Source organism: Brassica napus, chromosome A3 (genome assembly GCF_020379485.1).
Source record: "Brassica napus cultivar Da-Ae chromosome A3, Da-Ae, whole genome shotgun sequence".
NCBI lineage: Eukaryota > Viridiplantae > Streptophyta > Magnoliopsida > Brassicales > Brassicaceae > Brassica > Brassica napus.
This window is the reverse complement of record NC_063436.1, coordinates 20,969,164-20,992,688: the sequence shown is the minus strand read 5'-3', so window position 1 is coordinate 20,992,688 and position 23,525 is coordinate 20,969,164. Positions and strand designations below refer to the sequence as shown.

The 23,525-nt window shown below is 33.3% G+C and overlaps 3 protein-coding genes and 1 pseudogene across 3 annotated transcripts; all 4 read right to left on the bottom strand.

Annotated features, from left to right (window-relative positions):
- Positions 1–1,723: 1,723 nt before the first annotated feature.
- On the bottom strand, positions 1,724–4,187 carry LOC106439736 (zinc finger protein-like 1 homolog). Its single transcript, XM_013881242.3, has 9 exons — positions 3,966–4,187; positions 3,739–3,819; positions 3,529–3,646; positions 3,336–3,430; positions 3,024–3,095; positions 2,671–2,910; positions 2,480–2,588; positions 2,202–2,385; positions 1,724–2,106 (listed from the first exon to the last, which is right to left on the bottom strand). The coding sequence occupies exons 1-9, from the start codon at positions 3,987–3,989 to the stop codon at positions 2,022–2,024; spliced, it is 1,008 nt and encodes a 335-aa protein (XP_013736696.1). The 5' UTR covers positions 3,990–4,187; the 3' UTR covers positions 1,724–2,021.
- A 2,488-nt stretch (positions 4,188–6,675) lies between these two features.
- LOC106444220 (receptor-like protein 43) lies at positions 6,676–12,717 on the bottom strand. Its single transcript, XM_048776651.1, has one exon. The coding sequence runs from the start codon at positions 11,024–11,026 to the stop codon at positions 9,029–9,031; it is 1,998 nt and encodes a 665-aa protein (XP_048632608.1). The 5' UTR covers positions 11,027–12,717; the 3' UTR covers positions 6,676–9,028.
- A 214-nt stretch (positions 12,718–12,931) lies between these two features.
- Positions 12,932–14,629, bottom strand: LOC106439738 (adenylyl-sulfate kinase 1, chloroplastic). Its single transcript, XM_013881243.3, has 7 exons — positions 14,335–14,629; positions 14,111–14,251; positions 13,783–13,932; positions 13,587–13,705; positions 13,422–13,506; positions 13,297–13,343; positions 12,932–13,189 (listed from the first exon to the last, which is right to left on the bottom strand). Exons 1-7 carry the CDS (start codon positions 14,528–14,530, stop codon positions 13,094–13,096), a joined length of 834 nt encoding a protein of 277 aa, XP_013736697.1. The 5' UTR covers positions 14,531–14,629; the 3' UTR covers positions 12,932–13,093.
- A 337-nt stretch (positions 14,630–14,966) lies between these two features.
- Positions 14,967–18,599, bottom strand: LOC106439739 (annotated as a pseudogene).
- Positions 18,600–23,525: the final 4,926 nt, after the last annotated feature.

Below are 23,525 nucleotides of genomic sequence, written 5' to 3'. Positions count from 1 at the left end.
CTTCCTATCTCTCTCTACTTTTTCTCTAAAAATCTAATTTCCCTTATTTTATTGGTTATTTAGCAAATAAGCCCTTGATAAGAAATTGCATTCACTATACACAACAAAAACCAAAATTCATTAACTAACTAAAAACACCCCTTCTCTCCTACTTTCTCTTCCTATCTCTCTCTATTTTCTCTCTAAAAATCTAATTTCCCTTATTTTATTGGTTATTTAGCAAATAAGCCCTATATTGATTCTAGCATTCTTATTAAAAAATATAGTGTTGTCATTCGATGATTGCTTAATTACTTTTAAAAATCATTATTATATCAAGTTTTCGTTTTTAATAATTCTACAAAATATAGTGGTATTGAGACTGAATTCTAGACAGTTTAACTAATAAAATCAAAACTTTAAGAAATCTGCATATTCATTAGATTTTAAAAATCATTATAGTCGTATATTCTTAAATATGCAAAAAAAATTGCAACATTATACGCTAAATTCAATCAAATGCAAAAATAATATAAAATGATAGTATAATCACAACGATTCTCTTATGACAGAAAAACAAAAGTTATAAAAAAAATTCATTATTATAGCCTTAAGAAGTATTCTCGAGACAATGAACTGTTCTCTAGAAGATTTCTCAAAAATTGTTACTCGTGTATTTAACCTTGTAATTAATTTATATAATTAAAAAAAAAACTATTTTGATAGAAAATAAATTGACACCATGTAAATATAAAAAATTCTAAAACATGTAAATTTAAATTTAATAAAACTGAATTGATTTTCACATAGTTTAGTGAATATTAACTGCAAATCTTGATTGTATATTGATTAGAGTTTAGTAACATGTCTTTAAGTAATGTTTGTATTTTTAAATTTAGATTTTGGAGTACTGCATATTTTTTTGAAATAAAAATTTGACATATAAAATATTATGTTTTGTATATATTAAGCACTTTACAAGTTGATTATATGCTTAATGAACGATTTATTGATACTTGAACAATGATGTTTTAAATTAAGAATACAGAAGATGTGTGCAATATACTTTTGAGAATATGAGGAGGAAAGTGAGTTTGGAAAGAGGGGAAAAAGAGTTTAGTTGAAAATAATTGTTTTTTATTTTATTTAGTTAATGCTGTACTTCTTTTTGTTTTTTTACTTTTACCATTTTTTTTTCTTTTTTTGATAAGCATGTTAATACTTAATATCATTATCAAATAATGAATGAAAGATGATACAAGTAGAACTTGTAACACAGTGTGCTAACAAAGCCAAATGTGATTTGAAGCCCCAAACTTTTTTTTTTTAAACTCAAATCACAGAATAAGATCTAGGAACTAGTTATTGCAACAATCCTAGGACTAACAACAGATCCAAACCGACGGGGAATTTGAACTCCAGAGAGGACAATGCACCAAAACCTGCAAGTGAAAGCCAAAATCCAGGGGAGATGGGAGACAAAGACAAGTCTGAGTGAGACACCAACACTCAATTCACGGGGGAGGCACAACTGCCCCGGACCATGAGACGGCGAGCCCACACTAAACGAGCCAGAAGTAGGTGTCAACAGTCGATTCACGGGGTTATCACCAGACCCCGGACCACGAGCTGGAAAACCAACTCTGCTCTAACCAAAATCCGAAAGCATAAGACCGAGGAGACCGAAACCACCACCAGATAACACAAATAACTCCGAATTAACATTTTTATAACTCGTATCAAGAGACCATAACAATGACGATTCTATAAAAGACTACTCTAGAGGCCACAAAATGTTTGAACATAGAAGGCAAAAGAAAATGCTCAGCGCGTCATGTAACTTCGTCTATACCAAAACAGCTACATACTAAAACATGCCAATCGACACAGAAACAAAAAGGTGACAATCAAATATACTTCGACCCGCGAAACAAAAAAAACAAAGGACAAGACTGTCACAAAGAACCTCATCCCACAACTCTCCAAATCAACTTCTAACAAAACATTTTCTAGTCGTCCCCGTCCGATACGATATTACCTCATTACTGCTCCTCGTCAGGGTTTTCTTGACCAATTACCCGTTGTGCAAGTCTGTAGTATAAAATCCCCATTGTTGCCATACACGCACTGCACATCAGTCACCCAGTTGGGTATTAGTATTCTACACCAAACATTTTAAAATATCAAAAGCTATTTAAGGAAATAATCAAACAAGGTCTCACATGATTGCTATGAAAAGGAGTATTTTCCTTATATCCATCCTTGATGATCGATGTCTTACACGTCCTTCTGAACCATCTTCTGCCTTTGTTGGATCCTTACGAGGCGGTGCAGTCACGGGTAGTGTAGGTAGCGCACTCGACCAGAATGGTAGTAAAGCCCGCAGAAACTTGTGACGAAGTGGACCTTACATGAAACAAAATTATCAGTCTCACGGTAATTGTAAAAGCAAAATTTCAGACAAGAGAGGTAAGAAAGATATGTTTATTATTTCTACCACCTCGTCTTGAGTACTTTTTCTTATTCCCGTCTTCATCGTCTGCATAATAAAGAGTCTCAGAGTTCTGTCTGTCCACAGCGAGTACACCTTTCCGTGCAGCAGCAACATGCTATATACAACATCGATTGATGGTTAGAGCAATTGTGACAAAAACATGACACTGCAACTAGTTTGTAAGAAGAATGTCTTACTCCAGGGCTTGAGGTTTTCATGTAATTCCCAGCAGAAGAAGGAACATCTATCTCAACTATCTCTGAAACCGCAGATTTAGAATATTCTCCATTTTCAGCTAGAAGATTCCTCCCTTGTTGTGTATGAGAAGATGAAGATACATTGATTAATGCATCTGAAGCAAATGCAGGAGGTGGGCTACGAGATTCTGTGGACCGAGAAACTGGATGCTTCCCAAATAGATTCTTTTCGAGACCAGTCTGTCATATACAGAACAGAACATAAAAATCTAAGTGAACCAGTAAATCCTTTAAGTCTATGTTATAGTGTTCTCTAGTCAACACAAACGATATGACAATAATATAAAACTGACCAGCATAATCGCTTCCCTTAACTGTGCATGAAGCCGAGATCCTGCATCTTTTACCATCTTGGGAGGCCATATCTGCATTTTGAAGACCATATGAGAACTATTAATACGGCACTCTCCCAAGCACAATCAACATTTCGAAGCAAGATACAACATTTCCTCAAACCCTAAGGGCCAAAAATAATTTAACCTAGATAGCTACATCCAGTACATTACATCATAGGGTGCACTATTACACAATACACACTATAACAAAGTGAAGCAGCTCAAAATAACATTTTTATTAGTGTAACAAAAAAAATCAATAGGGCTTACAGGAGTGCTACATGTTGGGCAGACATAACCAGGAGGTGCAGTATGAGGAGGAAGGCTCTTGATAAGCGAAACCAAGCAACTTGTATGTATAGCATCTGATATCCAAATCAAAGGGTAGAGATGGTTTCCATTTATTTTAATAGTAGAAAATTCAGAAATAAAAATAATGGTAAGAGTGAGTGAGATAACATACGCAAGCAACCCAAGCGAGTGAGTTGATGACCTCCGCTCTCATCAAAGGCTGCTTGGCATTGACAACACTTAGGCTGGTCATACTCTCCATCTATCACCCATTCTGAATAAGTCCTGACCTATTATTATTGATTACAACATAACAAAAAAACGTATTTTAGCATTATCCCACAATATATAATAAAATATATAATGCTGCTGATGAGCATACCACACAAGTTTGATGCTCAGGGAAGCAAATGCATTCGCCACAAACAGGGACCTTGTGAACAAAGCAATATAGCTTCGTAGCCTGTAAGAGAAATTTAAAAAAAAAAACATTCACTTGATTGAGCTCTCAGCAACAAAAAAAAAATGCAAACAAATCGAAATCTATTTTCCCAATAAATTAAATGCAAAATCCAAAATCTCGATCAGCAAATGAATTAAATTATATACCTTTCTGCATTTGCAGACCACCATTGCGAAATATCAAGATGGGTAAGCAGCAGCCAGAGCTCGGAGATTAGTGCGCTTAATGAATGGAGCTCGTGTAATAAATTTATTCTCAAAGAAAAATAAATTGATACGAGATTTTAGAGAATCGAGACTCATAAATAGAGGATCGAACGGGGAGAGATGGAAGCTGAAAAAAATGAGAAAGTACCAAGCAGAAGCGATTGCATTCTTAAATTTATTAAATTACTACTGGTCTTCTGGCGCTACGCGCCGGGTTCATATATTTTATTCTGTAATAAATTTAAAATTTATTTTATGGTTTTAGTAATGAAGGTGAAAATATTTTGAAAAATAATGATACTTTTCGATTCATTTGATACTGATTAGCTATCGTAGTGTTACTGTGTTTTGAAGTTGCTTAGGTCAAATAGGAATAGCGTAAGTGGTTGTGACTGACTGATTCAGTTAAAAATAAATAAATAGTTGATAGTCGTGACAAAATAAATTTAGTTGAAACTTAAACTTAATGTGAAGTTGACGTTTGAAAATAAATAATATAAATACATGTGTTTGTTTTTGTGATTATCTTATTTGAGGAAGATAATAAATTATTTCATCTTCTTAAAATAGTAACAATTCTTGCATATTTTGTCCATTTCAAAGATGTGACAATTTGTTAGGAACTTTATTGTGCCGTACTCATTAAATATATACTTTGTGGATCCCAAATCAAGCAAGTGAATTCTTAATCCATTGTGGCGGGGTGTGTGTTAATTGTGTAGCCAAATGTTTGATATATGTTGATACTGCTGATATTTGTTGATATCAAATTAGACGTACCTATGGGGTTAAAATGGTGGTTAGTTTTGATGTTTACTTTAGAAGTATTTATTTAACATTTACCACAAAAAAGTATTTATTGGTTAGTTTTTTACTTACATAAGTTGATTTGGCGGAAATTATAATTATTTGAACTCCTATTTGTTTTTTTTTTGAAACTTTGCTAACTCTTATTTGTTTGTAAGACAATTGTACTTGTTGTGATTTTTGCGTAGTCTGATTCTTTTTTATTTTCTTAAAAAAAAAGAATAGTAAATAGAAAGTGTTTATTTAGGGTCGGAATTGCATTTATTTGGTATTTTGAAATAGAAAATAAAAAAACTTTACAAATAATCGAAATAATATATATTCAATTTATTTTTTCATTAAAAATATTTTATTTTCACTGATGATTTTCATTTTATTATTTCTTTAATTGTTTTTTGAAATCGTATACTTGTTTAACCACTAAAATGTGTGAAAATATAAGTATTTCATCTTATTGTTAGTATTTGTTCTGTTTTAATTTTTATAATAAGTAGAACACATTTTAATATTTCTTTGGACTTTGACAATGTCAAATAAAATTGATTGATACTCACAAAACCATAGTTTAAAGACCAAGTACTTACGACGACTTTGTTGTAATATTTTTCTCTTTAAATGTCGGCCAGGTAATCTTGCTGATTTTCTATATGGTTTTAATAACGTAAATTGACGGCGTTTAGGTAAAGCTGTAAAAAGTACTCATGCAAGTTAACGTGAATAAATGTAAGATTCATATATCTTATTGAACAGACTAATCCTTGAGAAGCTTAGAGTCTCAATCTACAAAGGTCTGCAGTTTATAGCAACACTCAGCTGATACGTAAAGTGCAGGCTATCTACAAATACATACTGTATGTAATAAAAGTCACAACCATGAGTGTTTTTAAGAAGTGTGAGTAATTAGAGTCATAAGTCCGTAATTGTTCTTGCAAGTGCACACTTTTATGTTGTCAAACTACAGAGAAGGAAAACTAACAGGAAATTATTTATATGAGTCTAAGGGCCTGACTGGTTTAACCGCAGCGGTTACGGTTGCGGTTGCGGGAGTTTGCGGATGCGGGTGGTTGCGGTTTCTAGCGGTTTTAAGAGATTTGTACGACTGGTTCTGCGGTTAGAAATTTGTGCGTTTGCGGGATACTTATGACTGGTTAACTACCAAATGCAGCAGCAGTTAAATAATAAATTAATAATATTTACATTTTATACAATTATAAAAATATCAAAAATAATAATATTATAATAAATATAAAATTTATATTTAGAAAGTTATAGTTTAAATTTTTTAAAAATATAGAAAATATTTTTATTTTAAAGTTTTATAATATTAATTAAAATTTAATTGATATATTTTAGCATTTTTATAATTTCAATTTAATTTTTTTATTGAATTTTTTTATTTTTGTATTTATATTGTTTTGGAAAAAAAATAATTTTTTTTATCCTCCCGCAAACGCCCGCAACCGCAAACGCTAGCTGGAACCAGCTTTTGAATTTATGAGGTTTAGAGCGATTTGGAGCGGTTTAGAGCGGTTTGAACGATTGTTGCAAAACGCCAGCAACCGCTACCAACCGCAAAAGCTGCGTTTGCGGGTGGTAGCGGGAAAACCAGTCATACCCTAAGTGAAACAAAATTGTTGTTATAATAGAGTCGGACTAAAATCTAGAATTGTAAAGAAAGCAAACAAAGGAAAAAAAAAAAAGAGAAAGCAAACAATGCGAACATCAAGCTTTCAAAGGTTTTCCCAAAAAGAGAAAGTCACATGAGAGAATTGTCTGTCTCATGAGACAAAGTGGAAGCAAAACTCATGAAAAATTCCAACTTAGTACCTGGTTCAACATGAGCGGTCAAATAATCAATTCCATTAGGTACATTAAGGTCGTCAAACACAAACATAAAACCGAAGTGATAAGTCAAGTTCTATCTCAGAGAAATAAGGCAATTTGTGCCATTGTTAGTAATTGAAACAACAACAACAACATTAATTTTTGAAACAAAAAGGAAATAGATTTAAACGAAAATGGAAAAGATAATAAAGCAATAGCAAGTTGTTCTTTGGTGTTTGGTCGTTGCAGAACGTCCGGCACTGGAAGCATTAAACCATCTTTGTCATCTCTTCCTGGTACCACAACTTCAGGCAGCGCTACTTCAGGAACATTTGTACCTTCTTATTAATAAGGTAACGGACACACAGATTATATATTGTAAGTAGCAGAAAATTCAGCAAATTCACATTAAGAAAAAGGACCAACAGTTTCAACAAAGGATAGTTTGTTCATCTACTGCCGAGGTCATGTGATTCAAGATGAAAAGAATCACCTCAGTGAGCCTGGAAGGATTTGTGTCCGTCCCATCAAGAAATGCTTGTGGTATTGCAGAAGTGCAAACCTCTAAGACCCTTGGGAGATTGCTTGAAAGCTCTAATATCACGCAAATTTCCTTTGCTGAAACTCCATTACCTGCATAAAGACAAAGGCAAAACAAAAAACCGGTCAAAGATAAGCGTGTAGAGGAATACATGTACTTGCACGAGCATTGCAGATCACGCAACAATCATTCAGAGAGAACTAATCAAAAGGATCCAAGCTTAAACTCTAACCTGATACTTTTCTTGCATATCTCGCACACCGAGAAGGAAAACTCAGTGATGGTCCAGCTCACGTGTTGAATAGCCTGTTAAGAAAATGATCCAGGATTAAACTCTATAAATGTTGCATATCTCCCAACACGTCAGCAAACGAGCCTCTTCATTGTTGGAGCAGCGCCCAGCTTTCAGATCGGCAAGGAAGGTGAAAGAATTCGCCATTGTCGTAATCGATAACCTGAACAAACTTTCTTTCTCGATGTCGATGAAAAGTTGTGCTGTTCATCGCAGAGTGAATAAGATATTTATACTTGTTGCTTAACTGTTACTTTAGAATGCAAAGAGTTGGACTGAAAGCTTCAGAGTGGAAAGACTGGGTTAATCACGTTAAAGATCAGAGTAAAGTACATATTAATGGAAGATAGAGACGTTACAGTGAGCTGAAATTACAGCTGCTAAACTAAGAAGGTAGAAGGCGAGAAGATGAGGAAACCTAATTTGTATGGGCTTAAGATTTATGCATAAAGCCCAAACGAAATTAACATGCAACAAAATTAAAATACAATGGAAAAGCCCGACACGTAAATAACAGCGCAAACCGGAGTAACTGATTTAGATGCCACGTGGCATCAGAAGCCCCTATCTTCCTGCTGATGTGGAGGGCTAAGGTGAGAGAAAACTCCCATTTATTATTATAGATATTTTAAATTTTTGGTACAATAATTTTTTTTATTTTAAATAATCAATAGAGAAGAAATACCTTCAAAATATAAAAACAAAGGTTCCAAATTTCTATAGTTTACATTCTTAAATTTAATAATTATTTTTTTAATCTTGAATTGCATACATTTTTCTTTATAAGATTCAATAAATTTATGAAACTATATTTATATTAATATTATTTAACATATTAGTTGTTATAATTCCAAATTTCATATACATATGTTAAATAAAGTTATTTGTTATTATTTTGTAGTGTTTGAAAATTGAAATATTATATCTCCAACCAATTTAAATCAGAAAACATAGAAAAAATGGTCCTACTAAGTAAACATCACTTTCAACATTTGTAAGGTAAAGACTTGTTGATTGAATTTTCGACAAATGAATTGAATCGAACGGTGACATTTCTTAATGTAAACTATACAATTCAAACATAGGTTAAGTAGATAATACAGTTATACATATGTTAAGTACTTTAATATTAAAACTAAGATCCCAATTACGTAACCATAGCCCAATAAGTTGACATACATGTGAACAAAATCTAATCTGAATCGGCTTCGAGAGTCCCATTCCTGTGTTTCATCTTCTCTGTTACCAAACCTAAAGGGTTAAACTATAAATCAAAAACCGGGGCTTCTAGCTCTAGTGGTAAAGGACTTACAGCTGTGAGTACTGCCACCTGGGTTCGAATCCTGGCCACTGGGGAATTAACATTTCGGCATCGCCAGGGACAGAGGACCGACACGTGGCAACATGTGACTAGTCTGGATCACTTCTGTGGGACCAGGATAACTCTGTATAATTCAAAAAAAAAAAAAATAAACTGTAAATCAAAGGGAAAAAGCTGAATTAGTTACATCTGTAGGTTTGCATGAGTTGATGATTAATTCAACATACCTTGTACTGACGTACAGAAATCTTCAAAAGCCTTTGAGGATTTTGTAGACTCACAAAGTGCCCAATGGTCAATCCCAAGATGACCCCTGGTGCTAAGGCTATGCCAGCTGCAGTCCAGCTAAAAACTTTTTCTTCTTCTTCTTTCTCTTCTACTGATTCTGGTTCTTGTAATTGCTCTGTGTCTACGTCTCCGCATTTTTTATCGAGAGGACGACCACAAAGTCCAAGGTTATCTTCAAAAGACGAAGAATCTTGTGTCTGAAACTGTACGCCTTGCGGTATTTGACCGACGAGCTGGTTGTGTGAAACTCTAACCGTAGACAGACTTGTGAGGTACCCTAGAGCAGGTGGAATCTGGCCTGACAGCTTGTTACGCGACAAGTCTAGTGACTCGAGCATAGTTAGATTGGCCAAAGACGAAGGGATGTCTCCAGTGAAACAATTGCTCGACAGATTAAGCACAATAAGACTCTTCAGTAGACCAATGGATTCAGGGATCTCTCCATGAAGTCTATTACCAGAAATATCAACGGCTGTTAAGAGCGTAAGGATCCTCGTGTACGTTATTTCGACTCCTTTGTTTAGTAAGACCAACGAGTCATCCTGGTAGTATACACGTTCTTCTCCTATGTACTTGAGTTCTGAACGGTTTCGCTCCGAGTACATGGCTCTCAAATACACGAAGAAATCAAATGGCAGGATTCCGGAGAAGGAATTATATGATATGTCAATGATATGCAACTCGGGAAACGAAGAAGCAGACTTGGGATGATGATGTTGTAACGACCCGTGAAACTCGTTAGAGTGGAGGACTAATACTTGTAGACTTTGTAAAGATTCCAACCAGAATGGGAAAGTGTCGCTGATTGCGTTGTGTTCCATGTTTAGAACCTCTAGATAAGAACACTTGGACAAGGACCTCGGAAGTTTTCCCGCCAATTCGTTGTGACCAACATGGAGTGTTCTTAGATTGCGTCCATTGGCGAATACTTCTGGCAAAGTTCCGTTGAAGTGGTTATGCGATATGTCGATGATTTCCAACTTGTTGGAGAATTGGATCTTTTGTATTGGTCCATGGAATGAATTGAAAGAGAGGATAAGAAATTTTAGGTTTGTCAGAGAAGTCAACCAGGAAGGAAACTTGTCACTGATTATGTTACTTTCCACATTTAGAAATCTAAGAATAGAAAGACGGGTCAATGATGGAAGCTTTCCAACCAAATGGTTGTCGGAGAGATCGAGAATGTCGAGATAAGAAAGGTTTTCAAGTGAAGTTGGGATTTCACCAACGAAATTGTTATCAGAGAGGTAAAGAGTGTCGAGATTAGAAAGGTTACCAAGTGAAGATGGGATTTCACCAACAAAATTGTTATGGTAAAAGTCAATAGAGATGAGATTAGACAAGTTTCCAAGTGAAGATGGGATTTCACCAACAAAATTGTTACGAGAGAGTTGAAGAAATTTGAGATTAGAAAGGTTTCCAAGTGAAGACGGAATTTCACCAGCAAAATTGTTATAAGAGAGGCAGAGAGTGGCAAGTTGAGAAAAATTTCCAACTGAAGTTAGAATGTGACCGCTGAAATCATTATATGATAGGTCGAGAAAACGCAGACTTTGAATCCTGAAAAGCTTGCTATCAGAATGAAACCGGCCGTGGAGGCCGGTGCAAAAGAGGTCTACCACAATCACTTCCCCGGATTTGGGATCACATTTGATACCGTCCCAGTAGCAACAGTCGATGTTATTCGCCCATGACTTTGTCTTCGGTACAAAACTATCACCACAAATGTAAGAAGGTTTGCCAATCTTAAACTCGTTTTTAAACTCGAGAAGTGCATCTCTTTGTTCGGGATGACACACGTGTCTAGTAGGAGCCGCAAATACGGTTTCAAACTGAAAAAAGAACAAAAAGATAAAAGAAAGAGAAATTGGAATTGAGTTTCCGTAGAGACCTATATGCATCCTTCTGTAAACCGATTTAACTTTCATGATTAGTAATCGAAAGAAGCAAAAAGAATGGAATTGTGATGAATAAATATGGTTTAATGTTTCATCTACTTTTATACGAAACAATATTGAATGGGAACTACACAGATATTTCCACTTTGCTTGACTGACTAATTAGTCTTTCTCCGAAACCGTTCTTCTCAATGGATTCAAAAAGTAAAAGTCCTTGTGTTGATTTTATTAGAAGAATGATCAAGTCGTTTGTATGCTAACTTTTAAATGAAAGGCAGGGATCAATCTGTTGTTTATTCAACCATGTAAGAGTACGACTATAATTACTCTGTTTTTTTCTTTCCCATTACGTTCTTTTAAAAAAAACTAAAAAAAAAACTCATTGGCTCTCACGGAACCAAATATAGCAACATAAACTCAATAGTAAGAATAAGAGAAATTTTAATGTTGAAACTTGGAACTAACAGGTGAAATTGTGTCAGTTGTAATACGAGAATTAGATTCTCACATGCGTTTTCAAAACGCATAATTGTGTTCTTACAAAATTTAAATCTAATAAAGATATAGTGATTTATTTCGATCACATGCGTTTTCAAAAAAAAATTCAAAATTTAAATTTAATAAAGATATACTGATTTAATTTCTCTTTTTTTGCTAAATTTTAATTTCTCATTAGATATGTAGAATAGTTTGCTTTTCATTTTTTGACAATAAATATGTTAAATTTTATTAGAAATAAATGATTGGATTTTATAAATTTGATACTTAGTTTGGTAGATTCTCCTAGCTTATTGTAATACTCGGTTGTTAGAATATAACTAGAGTTTGATTGCGCGACAATACAAATGTTTGTTTTATTTTTATTGATGAATGTGTGAATGATAACGCCATAGTCAGATATATCAAAGTTATAGTAAGACAAAATATATTTTATTAAAAGAATTATTTTTAAGTTGCACCTAACATATTTAACATATGTTTTACAAAAATATTATATTATCATATATAAACATAAAACTATCGCATAATAAAAATGTAATATTTATACATACTATATTACCTGTGTTAGTAACAGTACTTGTACATAATTACACTTTTTCATATTTCGAGTTTGTTTAGTAATATCGTGTAAAAAATCGAGATTGTGCAGAGTTGTACGAATGCTTTTCACGGTTATAGTTACTAATACTATACAAAACATTCGTAGAAACAAATTTCCAGAAATACGTATTTTGTTTGATACATGATACACCTGACTATGGCATTATCATCCACACATTAACTATGAAAATATAACAAAAGTTTTATAAAATGATCAATCTGCTTTTAAATCCAACACTGGTTGATAACTTAAATTTAACCAAGTGATTTTGGTCTATTAATAAAGAGTTGACAGGTGTGAGTACAGTTTTGGATTCGATTTTCTTGACTATTCAGAACGTTTTAAGTGGTAAGAAAATACGGATCATGTGAATTTCGTGGTAATTAGTCATTGAACCTGGAAAACATTTGGGATATAGAAAAACTTACATTTAAAAAACACACATTGTATATAAACTTTCTTATTTGCCAAATTTAAACCAACAAAAGACATTCTTATGTGGGAAATATAGATGTTTAAAAGAAGGCAATCATCGCCAAGTCGTATGAATAGAGTCTAGAAGACGACATTCGTTATTTCCCATACGTACAGCTCTTCACAAGAAGTCATCTTTTTTTTTTTTGCTAAACCACAAGAAGTCATCTTATATTTATCAGCCGTGAGATTATGAGCAAGTTTTCCACGGCACTAGAGACGAGATATGAAATTTTGATTTCATTAGGGTGTACACAAGTATATTGGAGGATAAATATATAAATGTTGGATAGGCTAATTAGCCCTGCATTTATGTTCTATATGCAGAGCCATTACATGAAGATTCAAAATACGTAATGGACCAGAAAAATTAATAGATTATATTTATTCTTTTAAACTTGTGATTCCATAATAACAGCCATGAACTTTATTAATTTTGTACTCTTGGCTCGGTTAATAGAACTAAAACCATGGAATAACAAATATGTGCGGTTGAAGGTAACCCACAGTCTAATAGTGTTTTATGCCTTGAGATAACCCTTGTGTTCTAAGTATGCAACGACTGTTTCAGCCATTTCGATCGGAGAAGTTCCCGTTCCTTCTTCTCCTAGAGAAATCTTCACATGGCAGAAAAAAAAACAAGAACATAAGGTAAAACACGAAAAGCTCAGAATCTAGATCAAGAACCAAAGTGATGTTCTGTATCCATATTATTAACTATTACCTCACAGTTCAATGGTGGCTCGTAAGGGTCATCAATCCCGGTGAAACCTATGGAAGCATTTCAAACAATAATATATCATCTCGGGATCTCACTGAGACAAAAAACCAAGTCATAAAAATACAAACCTTTAATCTTTCCAGCACGTGCAAGCTTGTACAGACCCTTTGGATCCCTAGCCTCACAAACTTCAAGCGATACATTCATGAACACCTATATAATCAAACACCAATCTTACTCAAAATCTTGAAAACTTTTGGAGATTGCAATACAAACCGATGTTCTCAAAGTACCTCAACAAAATCTCCCTCAGGAAGCAAAGTACGACAAGCGTCCCTGTCTCTTCTATAAGGAGAAATCAAACTTGCAATGCATATGATTCCAGCATCCGCAAAAAGCTTAGCAACCTCTCCTAAAACAAAGCCAATTAAATGAGATTCGTTGTTAACGTTTCAAGAATATAACAAAGCTTCCCCTTTTAAAGCTCACCGACTCTACGAATGTTCTCAGCACGATCCTCCGCTTTAAAGCTCAGATCCCGGTTTAAGCCGTGGCGTACATTATCTCCATCGAGAATATAACAAAGCTTCCCCTTTTGGTACAGCTTCTGGTTCAAAGCACAAGCTAAAGTGCTCTTCCCTACAATAAAATAATGTTTAGATTTCACATAGACCCAAAACTAGATTGTTAAGTTTTGTGGCTTCCAATTTAAAATGATCCAAATCTCTTAAATATTATTTAAATTCTTTTTATATTTTTAATGTGGGATCTTATTTTCAACATAGATATTTCGAAAACTATTGATAGCTACACAAACCTGAACCACTAAGACCAGTGACCCAAATCACACATCCTTTCTGGTCAAGCAACCTCTGTCTATCAACTTTCTCGACAGGACATTCATGCCACTTTATGTTCGTCGAGTTTCCGACCGTAGACAATGGTCCTTGTTTTTGTCCTAATCAAAAATGAAAATAAATACTCTTGACATTTTTTCCCCATGGGGATTAAAAAAAAAATAGAATCAAAATCTTAATATACCTGTGTGACCATTGACCGATTTTAGTTCAGGGATAGATCCATTTTTGCTATGACTCATGGTTTGAGATCCTTCCATGGAAACACAAGCACGAAGAACACCAACAGATCTCGAGTTAGTACTCAATGAATTGCTGTCGGATATTATCCCTTTGGGAGATGCAATTGGAAGGCCTAGAAACGATTTAGCTCCGATCATGATGAGATCCGAATTCAGAAGAGAGATCGAAGAAGAAGAAGAAGAAGAAGCGGTAAAATAAGGAAATGTGTTTTTTTTTGGGTTAAGAAAGTTTAATTAAGGAAGGAGGAAAATGTGACCGTTAAAAAGAGCGATTATTGGGTAGGTAAACTGGTGAAAATAGAAATGTTGTTGGCCACGTTTTTCTTTTTTGATTTTTAGAAACGATGTCGTTTTGTATATTGTTGAACTTATTTTGGTCAAAATTGTTGAACATTTTTTTGGTCAGCTATTGGTAAACAAATGTACTTGACATGGATTTGCATCTACATTCTTAGATTTATAGGTAAAAGAAAAGAACTAGAAGTCTGGAACAAATAATCGGACTTCTGTCAAAATCGAACTTTAAATTATATTCTTTCTTTTCTAATTCCACGAAGCTAAATAAAAGTTTCAGTAGTACACAAGTCCCATGGACACAAGTGGAAATAGTAAGACACACAAGTATGCGTTACAAAAAGTATAAAACCATTGAAATTTTCCAAACCTGTTTCAGTAAATACACTATTTGGTAGAGTTACAGAGATACAAAGGCATCAAGGGCCGCAACGAGGAATAAATAGATGGGACCGTGCCACTCTCTCAGGCGCGTTCATCATTCACGTGGTTTGGGACCTCCGGTTGGTTGTCCAGTGGCATGTACTGTGCCATTATGGCTCTTATCTCTGAGTCCATGTATTGCTGTAAAACCACAGACAGAGAATATTTCAAAACAAAAAAAAAACATTTCCCCAAGCAACCGTGTTTAGGTCCAAAGACATCTCAGGCCACAAAACAAAAAAGGCAAATCAAAGAAGAGAAAAGCTTACCCGTAGTCTATGTTTGTAAACGAGGTACGCCCCACCAGCTGCAAGTCCCAATGATAACATTATAAGCCAAACGGCCGTCCACGCTGACTTCACTTGTGAACCAATCTTGCCTAAATTTCAACAAAAGAAACGCTATTTGTAATGTATTCTTAAACTCTAAGACTTGCAAGTTAATGAAAACTCACTGATGCAAGTGTCGTGATCTCTGATGTAGAGAAGGTCACCGCTACAAGAGCACTCATAGCTTCCCCAAGTATTCTTACAGCTACATTCCGGGCACTGACAAGCTTTCTTCTCTTTGCACTCATTAATGTCTGGTAAAAGGAAGCATTATAAAATAGGACTAAGAAGTAGTGTCACACAAGTTTGAGAGAGAGAGGGTCCTCTAACCTTCACACTTCTTAACACCGTCTCCTTTGAATCCTGGTGGACACTCGCACTTAACACTGTCCTTGTCCTGAATGTATCACAAAAATTGAGACATTAGTCTCCTATTATAATACGGCAAGTTTGTGCTCAAAAATGAAGAGAAAACTAACCACACAAGCAGAGAAAACATGTCCATCTCTCTCTTCATGCCAACAACCTCCATTGTTGATCGTGCATCTCCCTGGCCCGCTTGCTGTCAATGCAAACACCAAGCGACTATAAGTTTGCTACTAAATAACATAAGTCTATTAAATTATAAACTACTTATTAAGATGACAAGAACAACTCACGTTCACAGTGGCTGTATCCATCCCCTTTGAATTTCACACCATCTACTAGAGGACACTCGCATACTCTTCCTCGGAAAGTATCCTGCCAAAATTAAGCAGATTAATACATACATATATAACAAAAAAACATTTGCGAAGGAATACCTTGCAAGCAGTTATGTTGGCTGATTTATCTTGCCAACAACCGCCATTGTTATCTAAGCACTCGTTTGACTCCATCTCTGTCAATTTTCAGTCGAAAAATGCGAATTTCAAATTTCACATTTAAGTATTAAAAGATGTGACCAAGCAGGTATATATATACCTGTGCTCAGGCATATAGCTGGTTCAGTCGTCTCCTCAAAACCAGAACATAGGGCCTTCAGTACAGCACTCTTCTCCAACTTGCCTGCAAGGAAACATTTATTTAACAAGATGAACTTAGAGTATTGAAGTCTTACGCGACAAACCTCGGTACTGTCTGTTGTTGACAACCAATGTAGGTAATATGGTAACATCACCCCTTGAACCCTTGCCAACCTACACAACACATGTAAGTACCTCAAAGAACATCACAGCTAAGATGGGTTATCATTTAAGTAATTTTACTTGAGCATCTTGTTCTTCCTTTAGAACCGGATTGTCCGAGTCAGCATCAGGGTCTCCCATACACTTGTCTAGTTTTCTACTATCAATTCCTGTAAATACATAAAAAATATATATATTATTAAGTTCTTTTAATTTCCAACCTATAAATAGAAAGACTCACCAAGAGATTTGATAACAGAATCAGCACACTCTTTGTTGTACTTCTTCTCCTTCATGGGACATCTGATCTGAAAATCAGTGACGTAATCCCACCAAACCCACGGTTTCCCGGTCTCATTCGCCACCTTGTAAACGCAAAGCTGTCTCAAATTCTCCACAACAACGTCTTTTCCATCGTACCCGGAGCTAAAGTCCTGCTCCGGATCAGGAGCGCAGTACCTCCCCTTGTTGATACACTGAGACTTACACTGCCGACTCAACGTGAACGCGTGAGGACAGTACCAAGTGATGTAATGAGGCCTAAACTGCGTGTACCCGCCTTTCTCGAGAATCTGCGCGGCGCCTTTGAAATCTTTGACGAACTCCATCAACATGTCGCACTTGACCCCGCACTCGTCGTTGCTGTTGGTCCAGAGCTCGTACTCGACGCGGGCGTCAGGGTGAGGGACGGCTTCTCTCCAGTCGAGATTCAAGTTCACCATGTCACCTCCGCTGATTGCTTTCTTCAGCTTCTCGCCGAAAGTTTTTGTGACGAGAGCAGAAGGTATGGTGATGTTCTCGATGTATTTGGCTGATGAAACATCCTCTTCTGGTGTGTCCATAGTGATCAGAGGCTCATCAACATTGTCTGCTACGAGAACAGCGGAAGCACCGGCTTTTTGTGCGTTCCAGACCTTTAATGCGAAAAAGCAATCTAGAAAACAGAATAGAATTATCCATTAGGCTAAGTCAATGTTCAAAAAATCACTAGGCGGTAGTCAGACGTCTATAGAAGATTATTGTTTAGACGAGCGGCTAGATTGTTTGGCTCATATCCAATTTGCCAGGAAAAATATAGTGAGATTTTGATTCTTTGTAGCTGTAAATAGGAGAGAATAGTATTTTTTAGGTGCCCCGCCTAGACCGATTTTTAGAACAAAGGGCTAAACTTATGCAGAAACATGAAAGAAATGTATTACATTTCCTAAATCTAATCCTATTGGCCGGGAAAAAATATAGTGAGATTTTGATTCTTTGTTGCCTGTAGTAGATAGGAAATAAAATAGTATTTTCTAGGTGCCTGTTTAGACCAATTTTTAGAACTTTTGGCTAAGCTTATGCAGAAACATTAACAAAATTAGAAGAAAGGCATTACATTTCCTAAATCTAACATACAATTATAAGATACAAAGAAGTAACTTAAAGGAGAAAAATGAGTTTAGTTTTGAACCTCCACGATCAACCAAGAGGAAGGTAGGGAGAGCACCAGGCTGCGACTTGAAAGAAATAGAGAAATCGCTGAACTCTTTGCACGAATCTGATTCTCCTTTGGATAAATTACGGTGCCGGCCATGCTTCCGCCGTACTGAGGGATCCCGAAGTTTCCAATTGCGCTGTCGTGAGTCCCCTTTATGCTCTCCGGGGAAGTCACCGATAAGCTGTTCTTCTCCACCACGAATCGAGCCTCGGAGAAGAAGGGAATTGAGAGAAGCAGACAAGGAAGGAGGAAACAGAGGAGGTGGTTCTGCTTGTGTTGTTGCTTCATCGTCGAGATCTCCGCCTCGACAATACGACCAAACTCAAAAGGATCTGACACAAAAAAGGCACAAACTTACTCCTTGTCTGAATTGGAGCGTTGATTGTTGAAAATCACTTCTTGTCTGAACTCGATTGCAATATGCGAGTGTTGCTCGAGAAACACCGAGAAAATAAAATTCGGTTCTTTTTTTTTTTTCCACGTTTCTGGTGCGAGTGAAGACTTTGGACGACGACGCAGAGTCAAAAAATTAAAAGCAAATGGGTCAATTTACATTTTACACTAACTAAAAAGGAACCGGAAACCCCAAGAAAAGGTAAGAAAAATCTCCGGTAGAAAAATGTGGTTTTGCAATTTTTATAGAAAATATATCAAGGATTATTTGTTTATCTAAATTTGGATCTAAATGTTTTCTTTTGATAAGAGTAAATTCATCATTTATTATTTGAATAGATTTATTTTTATCCAGATGTAACAGTTAGACTCATTTAGATGAGTTTTATTTTAAAGTAAAATTTTAAAATTCATTTGGATGATTCTCGTTTTAACACAAAGCAAACATCAGTTCCATCTCTATTCACAATCCCTATAAATTGTATATATCGTTTTCAAGTCATGTGCCAGAAGATTTGTCTCTAGAGATTTTGGAGCTTACATGGAAAAACATTTTGGCTAGTGGAACACTTTGTATTAAACAAAAGACCATTAATTTCCCCTAACAATTTTGTTTCACTCTCAGTGCCTTTTTATCGTTTGATTTTAAAATTCACGTTACGTGAGCACTTTAGGTTTGAAAATGGAGTTTGCAAACGAAGACATATAAAGTACAACTGGATTACAATATTTTGGAATGGAACGATGTTAAATGGTGGATTCCGTTAATTTCAATTTTTTTTTACCATTTGATATAAATGGAATGGAATGATCATTCCACCAATTCTAAAAATATTTTTTTTGTTTAAAAAGAAAAAAAAATTGGAAAACATGATGGATGTAAAAAAATTGGAAAATATTTTCTAAAAATATTTTGATAAAATACAAAGAAAAGTATTCCATACAAAATTGTTCATGAATAAATGAAATGTATTCCATTCAATTTTTTGTTGTATTCGATTTTTATCATTCCATTTATTTTAGCTCTATTAATTCCAAATCAATTTACCAGTTACATCCATTATTTCTACTAGGTCCTTGTCCGCGCTACGCGCGGATAGTATTTTAATTTTTTTTTTATATTTTTATACTATTATGTCAATTGTTTAGTTTTATAAAATGTTATGTTTTTACTGTAAATTTGGAATTAAAAATCTAATTTTTCCTTACTGTAAAGTAAGTTAATTTTTTTGAATCTTACCACAACACATTATACATGAAGAGAATATAGTTGGTCTTTATATTCTTATTTGCTGTAATATTGAAAATTTTGATGATTTGTTTAAATGGTTTTTTTTAATTATATATTTTAAGATTGATTTTTCGTGACTACATTCTATAATTGTCTAAAAAAAATTGTTTGTCCCATATAGACATCCACATAAATATGAACTTCTTATAAATTTGTTCATTGGAATATTTAGTTTCACTTTCAACTTTATTCTCTTTTTTGGCACCCTCATGCTAACTTGTGGGGCTAGCCAACTTGGTGCAAAAGGGTTTACAAAAGCTGATCGAGATGCGCGTGATCGGACACCTTTTGCTAGGCTATTCGTACAGAATTTTAAAGATCTAAGAATATAAGCAATAGAAAGTTCAGAAAATTATTTAGATACAGCATGTATTTCGTCTAGCTCCGAGTCCAAAGCAGGCTAGTCTTCCTCCTTTTGAATGAGTATAACCAGTTGTTCACAGTTGATTGAAAGACCATCTCTTTGTGTCCAAACTTCAGTATCACTTGCATTGCCCATAACAAACCTTCAGCTTCCGCTTGCAGTGGTGATTTGGTGCGTGTATATTGGCCCTTGCTCCAAACAGCATTGGAAAGTCACCATCCATTAACACAAAGCCAAGTTCATATATATCTCTTTCATTTTATCCAGGATGTCTAGCAAGAGCGTTTCTTTGCGGAGGAACAGTTGTGTCCGTTACTTCAACTCCCATATCAATCTCCATAATCTCGTCTATACGTTGAGATATCCTCCAACAATCTGCTTCAATTTTATTCGCTAATGGAAAATACATAATTCCTACGACACTATTAATTATTGTTTTTTTTTTGTAACACCGATACGACAAACTTATGTTTGATTTAACAAAACTCTTATTTTAATTTTGTATTAAAGAATCAATCATATTTCATATTATCCATAATTTTAGTAAATTTGCTTATTTGTCATGTTTTTATTAGGTTTTAGCTAAGTCATTGATTTATTATTTATTTTTAGCTAAGTCACTAATTTATTAATTAAAAAAATACCCTTAATTAATATTATATATATATTAAAAAATAAATTTTATTTTAGTAATATTAAATTTCTATTTTATATTAAAATTTAGTTAGTTTTTCTTATTTTTCATATTTTATTAGGTTTTAGACTTTTAGATAGGTTATTGATTTATTATTAATTTCTAAGTGATTCGCTAATGTGTTAATTAAAACAATACCCTTAATGAATTTTATATATAATTAAAAAAGAATTTTATTTTAATCATATAAAATTTATATGTTATATTAATATTAAATAATTGATTCTAAAATAATATAATAAAATTATCAAAAATTGAAAAATAAGATAATTTTTATATATATTTTGTTGCTATCTGAAAACAATATTTTTATTATAAAAGTTAAGAAGATACAAAAAATTATAGTTAAATATTATTCAAGAAAAAAACATTTATATAAAGATATTTTCTAAACTATTTCTAAGATATGAGTGTTTTAAAAAATTTAACACAGGATGTTTAGAACACGGGATTATGCTTATGAGAGAGTGGCTCGGGAATAGGCTTCGAAATGGGTCGAATGGGCTCCGAAAATAGCTTATTTTTTTTAACTCAAACTCAAGTCCGGATGACATGGCATCTTGATTGGTTCACAATATTTTGCCCATGTGGCAAGGCTTAGAAAATAGGGATTTAGTCCCTTTTATATAGTAGGATGCTATACTAAAAGGGGGATATAACCTCCTCTTAGAGTGTCCACGTAGGCATAAAAAATCGTCCAATCAGATAGTCTGAAGTTGCCATGTCATCTTATTCATTTTTTCGTAAAAAATTAAAAAAACAATGCAAAGGAAAGGATCGAACCCAGGTTAATATGATATAAATATAGGACAGACACCACGAAGCCATTGAAACTTTCTTGGATACATATACAAGAATCACTAAATATGTAATCACAAACTCTTATGTACATTTACAATAATATGGATTCAACTTTCAAGACTCCGATACTTTGTTTTGTACAAAAAAAATAAGTAAGTGACTAAGCTAATATATTATTTGAAAGTGTGAGAACATTGACAAATATGAAAAACATAGATTTCTTTTTCGTGACAAAGTTAAGAATTTTGTAAAAGAAAGTTTAACATATAAATTTTCGTGACAAATATGAAAAATCATAGATTTTTGTATAATTTTGACAAAACAACTCAAAACACAGTTCTCTAATGTTTTAATAAAATATTATTTAAGGGTGCAATAATTAAATATATCAATTCAATAAATTTTGTAATTTATAGACAAAACAATAACAGAACAAATTTTGAAACATTTGTTTAACCTATCGATTTCTTTTCATGAGAATCAAACTAAACAAGATAAAAAAAAACAATTATATTTATTTAATTACCATTTTATTCAATTTTGAATAATTTCAAATTGTAATAATGTATCTTTTTGAAGTTACAAAAAAATAATGTTATTTCTTTATTACACTAGCATTATATATAGATTCCATATACACAAATAAATATAATATAACAACATAAGCTTGCTTTCCCCGATTCATATGAAAACTTTATAAGTTATCCACCAAAGCAAATTAATTAAATCAATCAAATTGTTAGAATACAACAAATTAATATATAATTTTATTTTAAATTAAATTATTTAAAAAGTGTGTTTTCATTGAAAACAAAATAATAAATAAGTAAAACTGATTTGATGGTAATTTTTATGACATATATATATTATGTGAAAGAAATATAAGCTTAATATGGAAAAAATCTTAAATACAAAAAACTCTAAAATTAACAAAAAAACTAAAAAAAATTAAACTATGATATCAATGGAAAGCTTCTTAGACAATATTAATAAAATATTTAAGCAATAATTAGACAAATTTAATTTTTTTTTCCAGCCAAAAGTTTATTATTAATTAGCATCAGTTATTTCAAGATGTTTAAGAAAAGATGGACTTAAATGATATATGAACTATGAATAATAGTACTTTGTAAAGCTGACTTAGATAACACTTCTGCACATCATTTTCAGTCCTTTTTGATGCCTAAATTCAAATTTTCAGAGTAGTTATTCCACAAAGAGATCGTATGAGATATTGTTTTGATATTCAGATTTGTTTCTTGACTGTTAAGAAGATTGATAACTGTAAAAATATCTTATTCGAATATTATATGTCTATAACTGAATCCCCAACATGAGACAACTTTGTTTAAAAATAAATAATTTCATTTTTCTTATATTATATAATAAATATATATTATTTACTGATAATAAAAATATAGTTATTCATCTATCACAAATATCTATGCAAATATGTGAATCAAGTACAACAATCAAACAACATAATGATTTCCACAAAGAAAATTTAAAAAATATATTTATGTTAGGTAGTCTTATTTTATATTTTTTAAATAATGTAATACAATATTATACATCATTTTTTTAGAATTGAGAAATACATATATTTATTAAGTGATAATTAGACAAAATTAATTTTTTTTGCCAGCCAAAAGTTTATTATTAATTAGCATCAGTTATTTCAAGATGTTTAAGAAATGATGGACAAAAAAATAGGATGAACATAAATGATATATGAACTATGAATAGTATTTTGTAAAGCTGAGTTAGATAAAACATCTGCACATCCATTTCCAGTCCTTTTTGATGTCTAAATTGAATTTCTTCAGAGCAGTTATTCCACAAAGAGATCGTATGACATATTGTTTTGATATTTATATTTGTTTCTTGACTGTTAAGAAGAT